This window comes from Entelurus aequoreus, linkage group LG17 (assembly GCF_033978785.1).
Source record: "Entelurus aequoreus isolate RoL-2023_Sb linkage group LG17, RoL_Eaeq_v1.1, whole genome shotgun sequence".
In the NCBI taxonomy this organism is placed as follows: Eukaryota; Metazoa; Chordata; class Actinopteri; order Syngnathiformes; family Syngnathidae; genus Entelurus; species Entelurus aequoreus.
Genome location: NC_084747.1, coordinates 15406602 through 15425983, shown reverse-complemented (window position 1 = coordinate 15425983; position 19382 = coordinate 15406602). Strand labels below are relative to the sequence as shown.

Sequence of the window (19382 nt, the reverse complement as noted above, 5' to 3'; positions counted from 1 at the left end):
TATAACATATATGTAATATTTACATAATATATATACAGTATATAATATATACTGATTGTGGAGGGGGGCGTGGGGTGCCGGCCTGCCGCAGAACAGGGTGTGCCAGGACCGGCCTCGAAGACAGCGACAGGTGAGTAAATGGCCCAGGTGGGCCTTGTTATCTAATTACCTGTCGCCTTTATTAGCAGCAGCCGGAATGAGACACGATGTTGGAGCTGGAGTGAGAGCCAGAGAGAGACATGAACGCAGAAAGGACAGTTTGCTGGAAAGCAGAACCTTTGCACCATTTGGATAAGAATAAAACAGTGTTGTAACCCTGATCCGGGCTCTCCTGGCAGTGTGTGGCGGTCTGCAGAACCCACTAAAGGGCAACCTCCACACTGATATATTATATTATTATATTAAATGAGCCTCAAATCGAACACTGTGGGAACGAAGCTGAAGGAGCCTGTTGGAGTATGAGCTTCACTGTCCCTCAATTGTCTGGTGGAGTGGGTGGGCAGGATTGTCCAGGATGGCGAGCAGTTTTTCCAGTGTCCTCCTATCCCTCACTGACACAAACACCTCCAAATGCGTGCCAATAGTTTGGACGGCTTTCCGGATCAGTTTGTCAATCCGGTTTAAGTCCCTTCTGCTCCCCCAACAAATCCACTGCAAAGTACAGGGCACTGGCCACGACAGACTGAAAAAAGATCTCCAACAGCTTGCTGCATACATTAATTATTTATCTTTATTTCAATAACAAAGCGACACAAAACACCATACAGCAACAATAGCTTTCAAAACGGCAACAACGTGATCATAAAAATAAAAAATCATATTTTAAAAAAAATGGTCATAAGAAAAATAATATTAATATTCAGACAAAGCAAGATATTAAAACATCACTACTATACAGTAAAGGTAAATATGAAAATCCATACACGGACGTGTTTACATACAACAGGAAATGAACCCACGTGAGGTCACATAAACCAAAATAATTCCATAAAGTGGTAGAAAATAAACATATTTAAACATTCAAATAACACAAATATGGCTCTTAAGAAACCAGAACAATAAATAATGAGTGGGTATGAAAAGTATTAAGACCTCTCTAGATTGTTCACTCTTTGTTTCATCGCAGCCATTTGCTAAAATCCAAAAAGTTCATTTTATTTCTCATTAATGTACACCCAGCACCTCATTTTGACAGAAAAAAAGAGAAATGCAGAATTTTTAGCAAATTTATTGAAAAAACAAACAAACTGAAATATCACATGGTCATAAGTATTCAGACCCTTTGAGTGGAAGCATCGTTTTGAGCTGGGACAGCTCGGAGCTCCGGCTGTGCCAGTCAAGAATGGTCACAGAGTTGTTTCGAAGCCACTCCTTGGTTATTTTAGCTGTGTGCTTAGGGTCATCGCCTTGTTGGAAGGTGAACCCTCGGCCCGGGTCCTTAGCACTCTGGAAGAGGTTTCTTTCAATTGCAACACGGCGTCCTGTCCCTGTAACTGAAGAACACCCCCATAGCATGATGCTGCCACCACCATGTTTCACTGTTGGGATTGTCTTGTACAGGTAATGAGCAGTGCCTGATTTTCTTCACACATATTGCTTAGACTTAGACTTCCTTTTATTGTCATTCAAATTTGAACTTTACAGTACAGATAAGAACTAAATTTCGTTGCATTTGCAAGATAAATATATTGCACTTTTGCATATGCATCCACGTTTATGGATGTATGTTATATTGTCTTTATATTCCAGCCAGTTAATCCATTGTTGGGGGGAATTGAGGCGATTATTTTAATGTGTTCAAGAGTCTTATGGCCTGAGGGAAGAAGCCGTTACGGAACCTGGAGGTTCTGCTACGGAGCCTGCGGAACCTCTATCTAGAGTCCAGCAGTGAAAACAGTCCTTGGTGGGGGTGGGAGGAGTCTCTGCAGATTTTCTGAGCCCTGGTCAGGCAGCGGCTTTTTGCGATCTCCTGGATAGGAGGAAGAGGAGTCCTGATGATCTTTTCCGCCGTCCTCACCACTCTCTGCAGAGACTTCCAGTCTGAGGCACTGCAGGCTCCAGTCCAGACAGAGATGCTGTTGGTCAGTAGGCTCTCTATAGTGCCTCTGTAGAATGTGCTGAGAATGGGGGAAAGGAGCTGTGCTCTTTTCATCCTGCTTACAATTAACGCCAAAGAAGTTCAATCTTGGTCTCATTGGACCAGAGAGTCTTATTTCTCATAGTCTGGGAGTCATTCGTGTGTTTTTTTTTGCAGGCTTTCATATGTCTTGCACTGAGAAGAGGCTTCCGTCAGGCCACTCTGCCATAAAGCCCAGACTAGTGGAAGGCTGCAGTGATGGTTGACTTTGTGGAACTTTCTCCCATCTCGCTGTGATCTTTGGGTTCTTCTTTACCTTTAGGCTATTCTCCCACGATTGCTCACTTTGACTGGACGGCCAGGTCTAGGAAGAGTTGTGGTCATGGGAGCCACTGTGCTCTTAGGAACATTGAATGCTGTAGAAATGATATCCCAATTCTGTCTCTGAGCTCCTTGGGCAGTTCCTTCGACCTCATGATTCTCATTTGTTTCTGAAATGCATAGTGAGACTTCAAGGTCTTGTAAAGACAGGCGTGTGCCTTTCCTAATCAAGTCCAATCAGTTTAATTAAACACAAATGGACTCCGATTAAGGAGCAGAACCATCTCAAGGAGGATCAGAAGAAATGGACAGCATGTGAGTTAAATATCAGTGTCACGGCAAAGGGTCTGAATACTTACGACCATTTTCTATTTTAATACATTTGCAAAGAATTCTACATTTTTCTGTCATTCATGAGAAATAAACTTAACTTTTTGGATTTTAGCAAAAGGCTGCAATAAAACAAAGAGTGAACAATTTAAAGAGCGCTGAATACTTTCCAAACCCATTGTATTCTGCCAAGGAAAGTGTATTGTGTGTCTTGTTTTTATATATTTTTTAAACTGGGTTTAAAGATTTTAGTGCACTTGCTTGAGGACTCGAGCATATTGTGGACGGACAAGCGTATTCCTAGCAAGAAGTCAAATTAAAACAGAGTAAAAATGTCACCAATATGCAGTGTTCTCCTCCGTGGAAATGGTTCCTATAGGGATTTTGGTAAAATTTACTTCGGACATCCTAATATAGTCCACCATTAAGGGAAAACAAATATGTTTATACAATTTCTCTTTATATCTAAGACAATAAACTCAAATGTGTTGTTGCGAATTGAGAACATTGTTCCACCAGTGGGTGATGTAAGAAAACATGTCAATTGTAGATCAATTCTCACAGAGTCCGTACTTGTTATCACATTACATTTTATGTTGGTCGAGGTGTTTGTGAATGTGGTCGCATATTATGCTTTGGATGTAGTAGGTAGCAGGGATATTAGCTTGTAGTGCAATAAAGTTAGTTTTTTTCCCTTTTTAGGTACACTACCAATCATATGGGCAGATTTCCAGAAGGATGGAACTGTCTTTGTGTCCAGGGAAATCTGGAAGTGCTTGGCAAGTACTGGGGCAAGCTCCAGCACACAGTTTTTAAGTACAGTTGCTGAGATCCCATCAGGGCCATTTGTCTTTGACGTGTTAAGAGAACACAATTTTATAACAACATTTCTGGGCCAGAATTCCATGGTTGTTTTGTTTTGGGCTGCAACATGGGGAGATTATTTGTACACCAACTGATGTTGGTCTGTAGACACAAAACATGAACACCAGGCGACCTGGAAGGTGTAGTTTCAGGCAAATCGATTCATGTTGTTGGCGTTCAAAGTCAGGCGTTCTGGAGGCGGTGAAAGTACCACTGAAGAAGACTACAATTCCTCCCCAGCTAGACTCATCAGGTCTGTCTCGCCTAAAGGAGGAGTAACCAAGCACTACAAGCATCATCTATCATACTATTCAGGAAAGTTTCAGATAAACAGAAGACATAAGGTCATGTGGAGATAAGATTATGCTCCAAATAGTCCCATTTTATACGAATACCTAGGATAATAATGAGAGAAGCAGTGAGGAGGTCCTGGGTTTGGATGGATGTCGCCACATATGAACAACATACCACCTACCAAACAGTTATTTTCCATTGTGTGTTCTTATGTGTCTTGCTGCATTTGCATGACTGGAATATTTTACCCAGCCTGAACAACTAAATGGGTTTTCTGTAGTATGTTTCATTATATGTTCATTCAACCCATGCCTTGAAACATACCTTTTGCCACAAACTGAACAATTAAATGGCTTCTCCCCAGTGTGTGTTCTCATGTGTTGAATCAAATTTCTCTCATAAGGGAAGCCTTTACAGCAAACTGAACAATTAAATGGTTTCTCGTTTGTGTGCGTTCTCATGTGTTGAATCAATTTTCTCTCATGAGAAAAGCTTTTACCACAAGCTGAACAATAAAACGGTTTAGCTGCTGTGTGTGTTCTTATGTGTTGACTCAAATTGCTTTTATCGGAATAGCTTTTACCACAAATTGAACAATTAAATGGTTTTTCTCCTGTGTGTGTTCTCATGTGTCGAATTGAATTACTCTTTTGGGAAAAGCTTTTACCGCAAAATGAACAATTAAATGGTTTTTCTCCTGTGTGCGTTCTAATGTGTTCAGTCAAAATGCTCTTATGAGAAAAGCTTTTATCACAAACATAACAATTAAATGTTTTTTCTTTTGTGTGTGTTCTCATGTGTTGAGTCAAATGGCTCTTTTTAGTAAAGCTTTTAGCACAAACTGGGCTGCCTAAACAGGTTTTACTGCTTTTCTTTTTAGAACATCCAGACTGTTTGTCAGTGTGAGTCCTCATATCACCTTCACAGTCTGTATCGCTGCTCAATGTTACTTCAACTTCGACTTCAGCCTCACTATCTGATAGTGGAGCTAAGAGGTTGTCTACTTGTGGTTTCTCTTCATCATCTTCAGTGTCCACAGAGACAACAGTCATTGGCAACTTGGTAAGATCATCTTCCTGTGGTCCTAGAAGACACTCTCCCTCGTGAGTGATCCAGAGTTCCTCCTCTTCCTTTTTAATGTGGGATGGTTGTGGAGTCTCCTGCTTCAAAGTGGAGCTTTTTCCGAGTCTCTGAGGGGGAAGTGCCTCTGGAAGACCAATCAGCTGCTGGACGTCTGCAGGACACAAACAACACAAACAAACTTTAGTTCAGAGATTATATATATATATATATATATATATATATATATATATATATATATATATATATATATATATATATATATATATATATATATATATATATATATAATATATATATATATATATTATATATATATACATATATATATATATATATATGTATATAAATAAAACGCACACTCCTCCTTTTTGACCCTCGAGGCCGTGCCATAGCAGGTCGAACTTGGCTTCAGTTCACTTTTTACTAATGAGCCACAAGCGAGCAGAAATGGACAAAAGAAAAACTACTAAGGCTGCAGCTAACGATTATTTTTATATCGATTAATCTATAGATTATTTTTTTCGATTAATCGGTTAATCTATAGATTTTTTTTTTTCCGATTAATCTATATATTATTTTTCCTTTTACCGATTATTTTTTTATTCAAAATGAAGATGAAAAAATAAATGTAGGCCAGTTTTTTCAAAAGGCATGGCTTTTATTTACAAAAAAAAAAGAAGTATGGCCACTCAGTCAACATTGACAACAACATGACTAAATATTCTGTAACAATGTAAACATTTAAAACTTTTAACATTTAACAAAATTAAAAGTAGCTTATTTGCTTTTTAATGTGCAAATATAAAAGTCAACATTCAGTGCAAATCTTAATATTCTGCAATAGTATAAGCATTTCAAAAGTAAAAGTATTGCTTATTTTGCTTTAAAATGTGCAAAAATAAAGATAAACATCCATTACAAAAAAGTGCAAAACGAAATATTCTGTAACAACAGTGTAAACATTTCAACAAAAGTGAAAGTATTGCTTATTTGCTAAAATGTGCAAAAATAAAGATAAACATCCAATACAAAAAAGTGCCAATCTAAATATTCTGGAGCACTGTAAACATTAAGTATTGCTTTTAAAATGTGCAAAATAAACATCCAGTCCAACACAGTACACAATAACCAATTCTACTCATTCCAGTGAGTGTCTAACAGTTGTAATGAAGAAAGGTTAGCATGTCTACATGCTCTGGTTCTTTTCATGTTTACAATATTCCCAGCAGCTGAAAATAGGCGCTCAGAAGGGGTCGATGTGGCTGGAACTGAGAGCTAATTAGCCTTCACCTCAAGCCAGGACTGCGAGTGAGCTGAGCTGCAGTTTAAGTTTCTATAAGGTTAACGGGCTCATAGTGATGTTACTAGTAGTTGACTGGGAGGTGTTTATTATCATTTGGGGAGAGTCCACTGCCTGATGCTCACCCGCTAAACACCTATCTGCTCGACGCTGAAGCGCTGACTACATGCGCTCTGAATACGCACTGCTGATTGGCTGATAATGCTTTGTGTGTACCAATCAGATGGTTGTGTGGGTGGGACAATGCTGCATGCTGAGACAGAAGCAGAAGGAGCAAAGCAGCTTGTTAAGACTTTAGCATTAGCTTAGAAACTCGTTCGGCACACCCCCGTACCGAACCGGAAGCCCCGTACCGAAACGGTTCAATACAAAACACGTACCGTTACACCCCTAGCAGATACAAATGACACATTCATGTTTTTGTGTAATGATGACAACGTATGCTCGCGCGGACGATTGACTAGTTGATGGTTTTCTTTTCAAATGTTCGTTCATAGCCGTTGTGCTGCTATGATAGGCCATTCCCGCTCGACACGGCGTGCATACAACAACATTATTAGGCCGTTTATTGAAATACTCCCACACTTTTGACGACTTTTGGCGTGATTTGTCTCCCTCGCTCGCACCGCCTGCTTTGATCGTCTGCTTTGCGCTTCGCCATGACGGTAGTGTGACGTAAATATGCGACGCGTCGACGCACAAAAACGGCGTCGACGTATTTACGTAACCGATGACGTCCACTACGTCGACGCGTCGTTTCAGCCTTAAAAACTACCTTATGGAAATATCAGGTTCAAACCCATGGCAAGTTGTTCTCCCGACAAGAAAATACTATTTTTCGCCTTGAGAAGACACGACTTCCCTGCAAAAAACGCTCGCTGCACTTCCGTGTTCAGATTACGGTTAAGGTGCAGTGACATTTAGATTGTTACTGTGACTGATTTAGTAAGTCAGATGACAAAAGCTCAACAGTAATGAAAGGACGTCGAAAGGAGACTTTTTTTTATTGCAAACAGTCGATCCGACATCAAAACATGTCAAGACACTTTCTCAAACCAATCACACACTTTTCCGGCTTCAAAATAAAAGCGCTACGCTATAAATCCGGTTTAACTACATTCTGGGTTTTCCCTCAATGTATTTGATTGTGGCGGTGCGCCACCGCTTCATATTAGCCGCCACAACTAACAAAACAAATTAGAAAACAAAGTATTTTTTTAACTTTTATTGCCAATTTTACGATAACAACAGGCCCAATTCCAACAAGCACTTCCTTCGTGCTTCACCCCTAGACACACAACACTGCTTCATTTTCCGCCGACACGGTGTGTTCACAGACCTTGGGAAACACAGTAACATACACATTAACACCAGCAGGTAGTTACAGGATGAATGGCTATATATAGTTAATTATTTGTGCACTAGTGACTAATGATGCGCCGAAAATTTGGCTGGAAAAAGACGTACTTTAATCACCGGAACAGTGCTCTTGAAACAGATGTTGTGATTACGTAAGCTATACGCACAAGGTTGTCTGGAGCGGAGGCAGCGTGTTTGCGCTGTGGATTTTCTTTAATAAATTTGAGATACACCCGTGGACAGCGTTATTCACAATTTAAGATGACACTGGCGGCTTTTAATGAGAGGAAGGCTCCTAGCAACGCGAAGCAAGTGTGACGTCAGGCTCTCTGCGGCTCACTTTTCGCCACGAAGCGACAGTATCCAAACAGAGTCTCCTAACACGAGTACAGTCTGCCATAACACCAGAAATAGATTTGGTGCCAGTCCTTTTTATTAAAGAAAGAGTGACTAAAATGATTGGAGAAAAATCTCTAAAAAAAAATAAAAATTCTCAACAAAGTACCTTGTACAATAAAGAATAGAACAACATGATATAATGTAAGAAAATATATATGTTAATACTATACTTAATAATAACAGATTTGTTTTGAATGTATATCTCTCTTTTTGTGCCTTTTTAAAGAATATACACTACCATTCAAAAGTTTGGGGTCACATTAAAATGTCCTTATTTTTCAATGAAGATAACTTTAAACTAGTCTTAACTTTAAAGAAGTACACTTAATACATTGCTAATGTGGTAAATGACTATTCTAGCTGCAAATGTCTGGTTTTTGGTGCAATATCTACATAGGTGTATAGGGGCCCATTTCCAGCAACTATCACTCCAGTGTTCTAATGGTACAATGTGTTTGCTCATTGGCTCAGAAGGCTAATTGATGATTAGAAAACCCTTGTGCAATCATGTTCACAAATCTGAAAACAGTTTAGCTCGTTACAGAGGCTACAAAAGTGACCTTCCTTTGAGCAGATTGAGTTTCTGGAGCATCACATTTGTGGGGTCATTTAAACGCTCAAAATGGCCAGAAAAAGAGAACTTTCATCTGAAACTCGACAGTCTATTCTTGTTCTTAGAAATGAAGGCTATTCCACAAAATTGTTTGGGTGACCCCAAACTTTTGAACGGTAGTGTATGCATCATAGCAAATCATGTGAGGACGGCATATTGACCACGCCCCCTAACCACGCCCCCTACCGCCACAGGTATTTTGGAATTTAGGTTTCTGGATGTTTTCAGAGAGGGTATAATGAGTGCAACAGAGGACCCTCGATCTGTTGACTCAATTGTTAGCTATTTATGACTTCGAATGCATACAAAAACCAAGCATAGTTCTTGTCTGACATAAGGACAGTGAATGATAAACAGCAAATCTCTTTCCATTTTTTGCGTATTTGACTGATATGATAATATGGTCAGAGTGCAGAACCGTTACTACACTGATTTCACTCCCTGAAATTCGGAGTGGAATATTCAAAATGGCTGACTGAAATTGTGGCATTTTGTGATGTTTAAACGGTATTTTCAAATACTTTGCGGACTGTAAATACCAGGCAGTCATCCTCACCCTCACCCTCAGTAAAACCAGTGTCGACAAATGAAAACCCAACAAAAGTTTTCAGATACGAAATCCAATCATATTTAATTTTGTCGATGCGTGGGAAAGGAATACATTAGGGCTGCAACAACTAATCGATTAAATCGATTACCAAAATAGTTGGCGATTAATTTAGTCATCGATTCGTTGGAACTATGCTATGCGCATGCGCGGAGGCTTTTTTTTTTTTTTGGTTATTTTTCTGTTGTTGTTTTTTTTGTTTTATAAACCTTTATTTATAAACTGCAACATTTACAAACAGCTGAGAAACAATAATCAAAATAAGTACAAAAACAGTGCAAAAAATGGCGCAGGAAAACAGTACCGATAGTTTAGCGGAGAAACATCTTGAGGTTATTGCTTCAATGGAGAAAAGTGTACGACCTAAGTCGTCAAAAGTGTGGGAACACTTCACTTTAAAGACTTCAAAGAAGACCGTTTCCTGCAAAATGGCACGGAAGTACAACATTGCTTCAGGAGCACCTGAAAAAGGAAACATGTTGGAGCCATGGATGAAGGGAGGAACTCACAGTACGTAACTTTTTAAGTCCATTGTGGCAACAGGCATTTATGAGTTCAGCTTTTTTGTGAGTAACGTTAAAGTTATGCCTTTGTTGCAACGCGGGGCTGATAATGTGTCTCCGGCACATTTGACTCCGTTTTGAGAGAGAAAACGCACGGTTACCAATTTGGAAATAAACGTAACGGACAGAAATATCTCAGGTTGGTTTCATAATGGATCAATGTAGCCGGGCCGATAAAGCTATATAAATATATTTAGATTTGAGTGACGCTTTAGTATAACTAAACGTCATGAAGGTGCTGGAATATTTCATGCTATTATTCAGAGGCAGCTTCAAATTAATCCTTTATTATTCACAACAGAAACATGTACAATATCTGATTCAGTTCTGATGAATTACATTTCTGTGTTATTATTGGTGTATGCTGCACCCCCAATGTCCACAACATGGTGCCAGTATGCTGGTTTTTTTCAATAAAATACTGGAAAGGATAGAAATGTAGTATGTCTCTTTTATCCGATTATTAATCGATTAATCGAAGTAATAATCGACAGATTAATCGATTATCAAATTAATCGTTAGTTGCAGCCCTAGAATACATCCAATCACAATTCTTTAATGGCGTACATAAGAGAGTGGGGACGGCAGTTAGCTACAAACTAGAGCCAATCAGATGCTTTTCCTTGTGAAATGAGGAAGTCGAATTTCTCACTGGCGTTGTCGCCGCGAAACATAAAATGTATGGACTTAACGTGTTCTACATCGTAATACGTTTGCACCCGGGACAGTGAAGATGACACTGTGGAGGGGGCGTGGCCTGCGGGCCTGCAGTGGAACGGGGTGTGCCAGGACCAGCCTCGAAGACAGCGACAGGTGTTTATATGGCCCAGGTGGGCCTTGTTATCTAATCACCTGTCGCCTTTATTAGCAGCAGCCGTGATGAGACGAGTAGTTGGAATTGGAGGTGCTGCTGGGCAGACGCAGAAAAGACTTGTCGCTGGAAAGCAAAAGTCTCGCACCTTGTGAGAACAGAATAAAACAGTGTTATACCCCGAATTCCTGGCTCTCCTGGCAGTGTGTGGTGGCCCCACATCGGGCGCCAAATGTAGATGTTGCCCTGTAGTGGGTTCTTCAGACCACCACACACTGCCAGGAGAGCCAGGATTTCAGGGTATAACACTGTTTTATTTTGTTCTCGCCAAGGTGCGAGACTTTTGCTTTCCAGCAACAAGTCTTTTCTGCGTCTGCCCAGCAGCACCTCCAACTCCAACTACTCGTCTCATCACGGCTGCTGCCAATAAAGGCGAGAGGTGATTAGATAACAAGGCCCACCTGGGCCATCTACACCTGTCGCTGTCTTCGAGGCCGGTCCTGGCACACCCCGTTCCGCCCCCGTCCACAGACACATTTTATTTTTCAAAGACTGCAAATTAAATCTCTATTTGCTGCTTCCGGTTCTCCTGTGTTCATAAACAAATTACAAGTATTACTATGGTGTGTGTAGAAGGAAAAAAGGACACCAATAAGTAGATATATTATCTGATGTTTTGTTTCACAATATTATGCAAAACCAACTTTTCTTACCTTCTGGTACCTGCTGATGTGTATTTGAGATCTGCATAAGTCCTGAAAATGTGCGCGCCTACGCTGTAGTCGATAAGCTTCTTCTTTTTCTCTATCTTCTTGTTATGGGACATTCACCCTCTGCTGTTGCCATTTCTAATATAAAGTAGCGTAAAGTTCTAACTTATATCTCGCTATGGAAGTGGACTGATGAGGGTTTTTTTTATTGTTCGAGCAAGTGATTTTTGATTGATTGATTGAAACTTTTATTAGTAGATTGCACAGTACAGTACATATTCCGTACAATTGACCACTAAATGGTAACACCCAAATAAGTTTTTCAACTTGTTTAACCCTTGTGTGGTGCTCGGGTCTGTGGGACCTGATTTAATTTTTTTATTAAAAGAAATATGATACAATTAATTAATTTTTCAAACTGAGACTCACTGACTTTGGCTCATTTTCTGTGAAGAAAGTATATCAGAATACATATTTAATGACCACACACCATACACCCTCCCTACACATTTATTTTACATATAATATGTCCGGGTCCACTGGACCCAGGGCTAATAGAAGTGTGGGAATTGATGTTCTGTGTACCACACACACACACACACACACACACACACACACACACACACACACACACACACACACACACACACACACACACACACACACACACACACACACACACACACACACACACACACACACAGCAGGCCTAGACAGGAGGAGGACAGAGTGTAGGTACACAGAACATCAGAGGGTCAAATGTGCGAGAAAATGAGAGCAGACAGTGTTGACAAACAATGTTGCAACCTTGTGTGGGAACCGCAGGTGCAGAAACACAAAAGAAGAGTCCCTGTGAGATGCAGAAACTGGCAGAGAAATTTTCCGTGCTACGTTCATATTGTTGTTACTCAGCCAGCGTTTGTGGGTCTGATGGACCCGTTGCATTTTGTGGCTTTTAATGCCTCACAATCAAACACTTTTATGTTAAAATACTGAACAGATGTTTACCTTATCCCAATAAACATCTGTTCAGTATTACAACAATATGAACGTTACACAAGGGTTAAGTCGAGGTCCACGTTAATCAATTCATGGTGTATCGGCCCCGTATTCAAATAATAATATACTCATTAATTAATTACCTTATTATCAATATGTTTGGTTTATAGTCAATGGGTGAGGGCCGACATCCGGGCAACTGAGCTATATACGGGTTCTTTGAGCCATAGCAACCAGACTGGCGTTGAAAACAAACCGTTGCCATTACTCTTTAACCTGTCGACCTACGCTGGTTAAACCCGTCATTCTGCCTCCAAAATGCAGAAAAACTGTGTTGTTTTTGGTTGTGCTAACCACAACTGGAAACAGGGAAAACAAAGGTTGTATTTTGTTCTGCCAAAGCGTGATAAAAGCCCACAGAGACCAGACAAATGGCTCGCAGCTTTACACCAGGAAAACGAGGACGGTTCTCACTGGAGTCCGGGTCGTGTGTTCGGATCACTTCGTTTCTGGTAAATATAAGGAACAAAAATCCACCTTCTTAACCACAACTTGGCTATACGTCCGTGCTAATGTTGTACTTGTTGAATTTGTACCTTATAACGTTCGACAGCTGAAGTTGTTGTTGTACAAAAATAACATGCGGTATATACTATATAGTCTATAGCCTAGCTAGCTATTTTCGAAAACCGGACAACGAGAGGATACCAAAGGCAGCGTTAAGATGGACACCACCGGGAAAACGTAAGCCAGGGCGGCCAAAGAACACCTGGCGAAGAACAGTTGAAGGGGAGCTGAAAGAGATGAAGCTTACATGGGGCGAGGCACAGAGACGAGCACAGCAGCGAGATGAATGGCGTCGAGTCGTCGAAGCCTTATTTCCCATCCGAGAAGAAGAGGATTAAGTTAAGTAAGTAATATACTATAGTCTATAGCCTAGCTAGCTATTTTCGAAAACCGGTTTCGTTTAAATTTGCACTTAACAGTTGGGTTTTTAAAAACCAATAAACCCTATAATTTTCATGTTGCCAATCAATACATGTAGCCCTCAAATCTCTCAATATTTTATACACTAACACTTGATCTTGTTGTTGATAACTTCCGCGTCTCTTTCTTAGTAGCGCGCAGGCTAAGCTAACTAGCAAGCTAAGCTAAGCCTGAAAAGCTTTAAAGTTCACTGAGACGAGTCTGACGCAAATAATACATTTTCGTTTTTTCACACGATATGCGAATAAGTAAAAATGCGTAAATGAAGAATTTAACGCCGACTTCCAAGCCACAACGCTCGTTAAATGCTTTTTCTGTCAACGCTGTGTTCGCTGTGAGCTGGTTTGTTTTCAACGAATTCCCGGTTGCTAGGGGATTGGTAGGCGGAAGTGACGTAGGTCCGCCCTCACCCATATTTTGTTCTTGTATTCTATTGCTGTTATTTCCAGGATGTTCCTGCTCTTTACACACTGCAGAGCTCTTACTCTTTCCCAAATCACTATTTTCTTTACACAAGCGCTTGTTTTGTTCTGGCAGTTTCTTCATTTGACTTTTGCATTCTTTCATCTCCTCTGATGTGAACTCCACTGCCTTCTTCAAGCTAACAATCATGGCGGCTCTTTCTTTACGTTCTTCAACAGTCGGCTAATTTCTCATCAACCCTCCATTCAGGGCTTTAAATAGCTTCCGAATAACACAACTTCAAGTCACTCACCTTCATCTTTCGTGTTTATCTCCGTTGGTGATTCTCTTTCATGTTCTCTTTTAGCGGACGTCGCCATCTTAGCATAGCAGTAGTCGTCCATCTTCTATCACGTCTTCAATCTTCACGTCAGACAAAACTCCATCGCTACAAACTCAACTTCCGTTTCGTGGGCTTTAAAAAAGGACGATTATTTCGAGGGATGTGTTGCTATATTTGCCTTTAAATCGTAAGCTTGAATCTTGTCCAGGAAGCCACAGCTGCCCAGTCCGCCATCTTGGTTGCCGCCTTCGTTACCGGAAACACGTCACGATTGGCTCTGCGCATGTGCGTGGACAACGTAATTTCTTTCAACCAAGACCTGAGACATTTGAATGATTGAATAGATACATATATTTTGCATTCTATTTTAGTTACTTTATTGAGTTTACAACCCACTGGCGCTGATTTGTACTGTTTTTGTACTTATTTTGATTATTATTATTTCTCGATTGTTTGTAAATGTTGCAGTTTATAAATAAAGGTTTATAAAATTCAGAATAAATAAATAATACATTTTAAAAAACCGGGGGGAAAAAATAATAATAATAAAACATTTGAATGATTGATCTCTACCTCTAATAACCAAAAAGCTGTGAAAACGATGATGCTGTGTTCCAAATGTAAATTATTTACTGAACTTGTGTGAACCTATGAATTTGCACTTTGTTATATATATATATATATATATATATATATATATATATATATATATATATATATATATATATATATATATATATATATATATATATATATACATATATATATATATATACATATATATATATATATATATATATATATATATATATATATATATACATATATATATATATATATATATATATATATATATATATATACATATATATATATATATATATATATATATATATATATATATATATATATATACATATATATATATATATATATATATATATATATATATATATATATATATATATATATATACATATATATATATATATATATATATATATATATATATATATATATATATATATATATATATATATATATATATATATATATATATATATATATATATATATTGGGGTGTAACGGTACACAAAAATTTCGGTTCGATACGTACCTCGGTTTAGAGGCCACGGTTCGGTTCATTTTCGGTACAGTAAGAAAACAACAAAATATAAATTTGTTGGTGATTTATTTACCAAATTTGTAAACAATGGCATAACATACATATACACACAGGGTCCATTGCCAGGGTTAATGTGGTCAACATAGATCAAATAAAAACTAAATAAGATAAGGCTCAGAATGGTTTCTTAACAAAACTTTTCTGCATATAAAGTGCTTTTTTTGATTGATTGATTGATTAAGACTTTTATTAGTAGATTGCACAGTACAGTAAACTGCCTTTCTTCTACATATAAAAAGTGCAACATTAAACAGTTTCAAGTCAACTCAACCTCAGATTAACTTTTCTGGCGCTGATTTGTTCTGTTTTTGTACTTATTTTGAATATTATTATTTCTCGGTTGTTTGTAAATGTTGCAGTTTATAAATAAAGGTCTATAAAGTAAAAATAAAAATAAAATAAATAATTTAAAAAAATAAAATAAAAATAAAAATAGTAAAACCTTGGAATGATTGATCTCTACCTCTAATAACAAAAAAAAACTGTGAAAACAATGATGCTGTGTTCAAAATGTAAATTATTTACTGAACTTGTGTGAGCCTATGGCTTTGCACTTTGTTATATATATATATATATATATATATATATATATATATATATATATATATATATATATATATATATATATATATGTTTTAATTAGATTATCCAAAAAAATAGTGCTCGATACCGTGGTAGAGCGTAATATGTATGTGTGGGATAAAAATCACAAGACTATTTCATCTCTACAGGCCTGTTTCTGTTGAAACAGGCCTGTAGAGATGAAATAGTCTTGTGATTTTTATCCCACACATACATATATATATATATATATATATATATATATATATATATATATATATATATATATATATATATATATATATATATATATATATATATATATATATATATATATATATATACATATATATATATACATATATATATATATATATATACATATATATATATATATATATATATATACATATATATATATATATATATATATATGTATATATATATATATATATATACATATACATATATATATATATATACATATATATATATATACATATATATATACATATATATATATATATACATATACATATATATATACATATACATATATATATACATATACATATATATATACATATATATATATATATACATATACATATATATATACATATACATATATATATACATATATATATATATATATATATATATATATATACATATATATATATATACATATACATATATATATATATACATATACATATATATATATATACATATACATATACATACATATATATATACATATATATACATACATATATACATATATATACATACATATATACATATATATACATACATACATACATACATACATACATACATACATACATACATACATACATACATACATACATACATACATACATACATACATACATACATATATATATATATATATATATATATATATATATATATATATATATATATATATATATATATATATATATATATATATATATATAGTACTTTCTATTCTATTCTATTCTATTCTCCAGGTTCAGGTATCTTGGTGTTCATCTAGCCAGGGACCTCACCTGGAGACACAACACACCAGCGTCTTTACTACCTAAAGAAGGGCGCTCCGGGTGGTTAGTATTAATCGTTGCAAATGAAAACGTCGCGCAAAACTGTGATTGATGATCGAAATAATGCAAATGAAAATGTCGCGCAAAACTGTGATTGATGATTGCATTTCGATAAAACTCACCGACTGGTGACACTGCTCACTTCCTGGAGAAACAAGCTAGTGCACTAGTCCAATTAGGTCTTTATTATGTAATTAATTATCTATTTTTCATTCCTATAGCCAGACCTGTGTGGTGATTTCGTACTTGACGGTTTCGGCTACAACTGCGGCCTTCCCCTGAGGTTGTCACGTGATGTGTCAGGTCAGCTGATACGCTAGTGCACGGATTGCGAGCTAGTAGCTAACGCCAATAGCGACATTACTGTCTGAGCAAGCAAGATATTCAATCGTGCACATTGACCCTCCAGGCTGTGCTCTCTTAAGACAAAGTGATAAATATGGACACTTTTTAAAAATGTCATCTTTATTCCAATAACAAAGCAATACAAAACACTGTACACAAAACAAACATAGCACAACAGCAACGATGTGATCATAAAAATAAAAAAATGCGTTCTACAAGTTTTCAAAATGTGGTCATAAGAAAAATATCTTCAATAGTTGCCAGACTATCGTTACTATTCAGACAATAAGGCACAATATTAAAACCCCACTACTATACAGTAAAGGTAAATATTAAAGGAGCTATATGTAATCATTTCATGTCAAGTCATCATTAAATGGCGCTGATATGTCAAAAGGCATTAATAAATCATGTTCTTTTCGAATACCTTTATAACTGATAACGGTAGTTCAGTCGGGATATGCTCATTTCAAAATGAGATTTACAGCCCCGAAGTCTCGTCATTGTTTTCATTTCGATGCCCCGCACTCCAACATTTTAACCAATTAGAAAGTCAGTGAGTGTGTTTGTTAGAATAATTATGTATATATTATCACACAACTCTTATGCTTAAGGGCCGTTTCTATAGTTATTATCAATTGTGCTGAAGTTGTGTTTTTCTATCTGTGCAAAGCTGGCAATCCAAAAGATTGCCAGTCGTCTCGTATCAGTGTTGCGTCCAGACTCGGCCTGCTGACTGCCAAGGCCGAACATCGAGTACCGTGACGCAGACAGAGCAGAGACAAGGCGATATCACCAGTGTCAACACATTTGCATTTCTTGAATAGCCATATATTGTGTCTAACTGGAGCTGCTGAGATGAACCCTTTCCTTCAGCGGCAGCTTCAGTGATGTAACCAGGGACCTCCCAAATAAATAGAGGAAGCACGTGGGCTGGACTTTAGAGCGTAGTTTGGATCTGTAACCAGAGTACAGCCCAAAAAACATCTTTCCTCAATTGAGCAAAATTTAACTCTGTCTCTGCATGATTCCTTGCTTCTCGTCTGTTTAATAGATGTCATCAATGTTTGAACCTGACAGTGTTACATGCAGGTTGCCTGTTACGCACCGCCCTCTTCGCCTGGCTACTGCCACTGGTAAAGCTACTAAACATGTCGGACCTTAGTAAATCTAAAAGTCACCATTCTCAACTTATTCATGACAAAGCCAGGAACAAAACAAGGATTTGTGTCAGGGATGCCTTTGAAAGATGGAGATGACTGAAGGCGGAGAAGATTTTTTCATCTGACGCCAAACTTGCTAACTTCCTCCTTGATAGGTAAGTCAAGCTTTTATGTTTTTCTATTACTTGTAATAAATGGAAATGGACATTTTGTATGTAAACTATATTGTCCAATACAGTCTATGATCTTGTCTAAAAAAGCTAGACTTAGTGTGATGGTGCTTAGCTCCTAGTGTAATGCTTAGCATGCTAGCCCGGTCAATGACATATCGACATATAGGCCAACGAGGGAAATACAGTATATGCCCGTTAGCCTGTATGTCGATATGTCATCGAACTGACGGGGCAAAATATATTTTCGACAAATAAAACCTATGTGGATATGGGTAGTGTCAGTGCCTATTTCCTTCTCAATATGCTGATACAGTGAGGAAATGGGTTTCAACATTAGCACGACTGTCATCAAGACAATGTGAAACGTATGGAGACAGCCAAATCTCATGATAAAATAATTCCTCATTCGATTTTGTATATTGTGGACCACATGTACCAAGTTATATGGCAATCTGAACGTTTGAAACAGTAGCCTATAGGCATACCTTAGTAAAATGTCTTGTCTTTCATTTTGGGCGTACATTAGGCTGCTAAGCATGCTCTACTTATTTTCACCAGCATAACCATTGCTAGAGTTGGTTGTGGTTTGTTTTAGTCTTTGTTTTCTGATAGTACTGACAATACCCTATGATTGCCATTTGTTGTGATATTGTACGCAGGCATGACATGCTTCTTCCTGAAAGTAGCCTAATTTCTGTGTAAAATGGAGTAGCCCAGTCGATCGAGCTGGATTCGGCTGCGTATCTGGCAACCTCAGTCAGGGAGAGGGGGAGGGTGATTGCA

At 37.5% G+C, this 19382-nt stretch overlaps 1 protein-coding gene across 1 annotated transcript; it reads right to left on the bottom strand.

Moving 5' to 3' along the window:
- Positions 1-638: 638 nt before the first annotated feature.
- On the bottom strand, positions 639-14323 carry LOC133632531 (zinc finger protein 501-like). The gene is made up of 2 exons (XM_062024999.1): positions 14033-14323; positions 639-5120 (listed from the first exon to the last, which is right to left on the bottom strand). Exons 1-2 carry the CDS (start codon positions 14121-14123, stop codon positions 4075-4077), a joined length of 1137 nt encoding a protein of 378 aa, XP_061880983.1. The 5' UTR covers positions 14124-14323; the 3' UTR covers positions 639-4074.
- Positions 14324-19382: the final 5059 nt, after the last annotated feature.

Excerpts from the sequence above, each read along its gene's own strand:
- LOC133632531 (XM_062024999.1), bottom strand. The coding sequence starts at position 14,123 with ATGGACGACTACTGCTATGCTAAGATGGCGACGTCCGCTAAAAGAGAA. Across the intron at positions 5,121-14,032 it reads GATAAACACGAAAGATGAAG|ACGTCCAGCAGCTGATTGGT; the intron begins GTGAGTGACTTG and ends TGTGTCCTGCAG.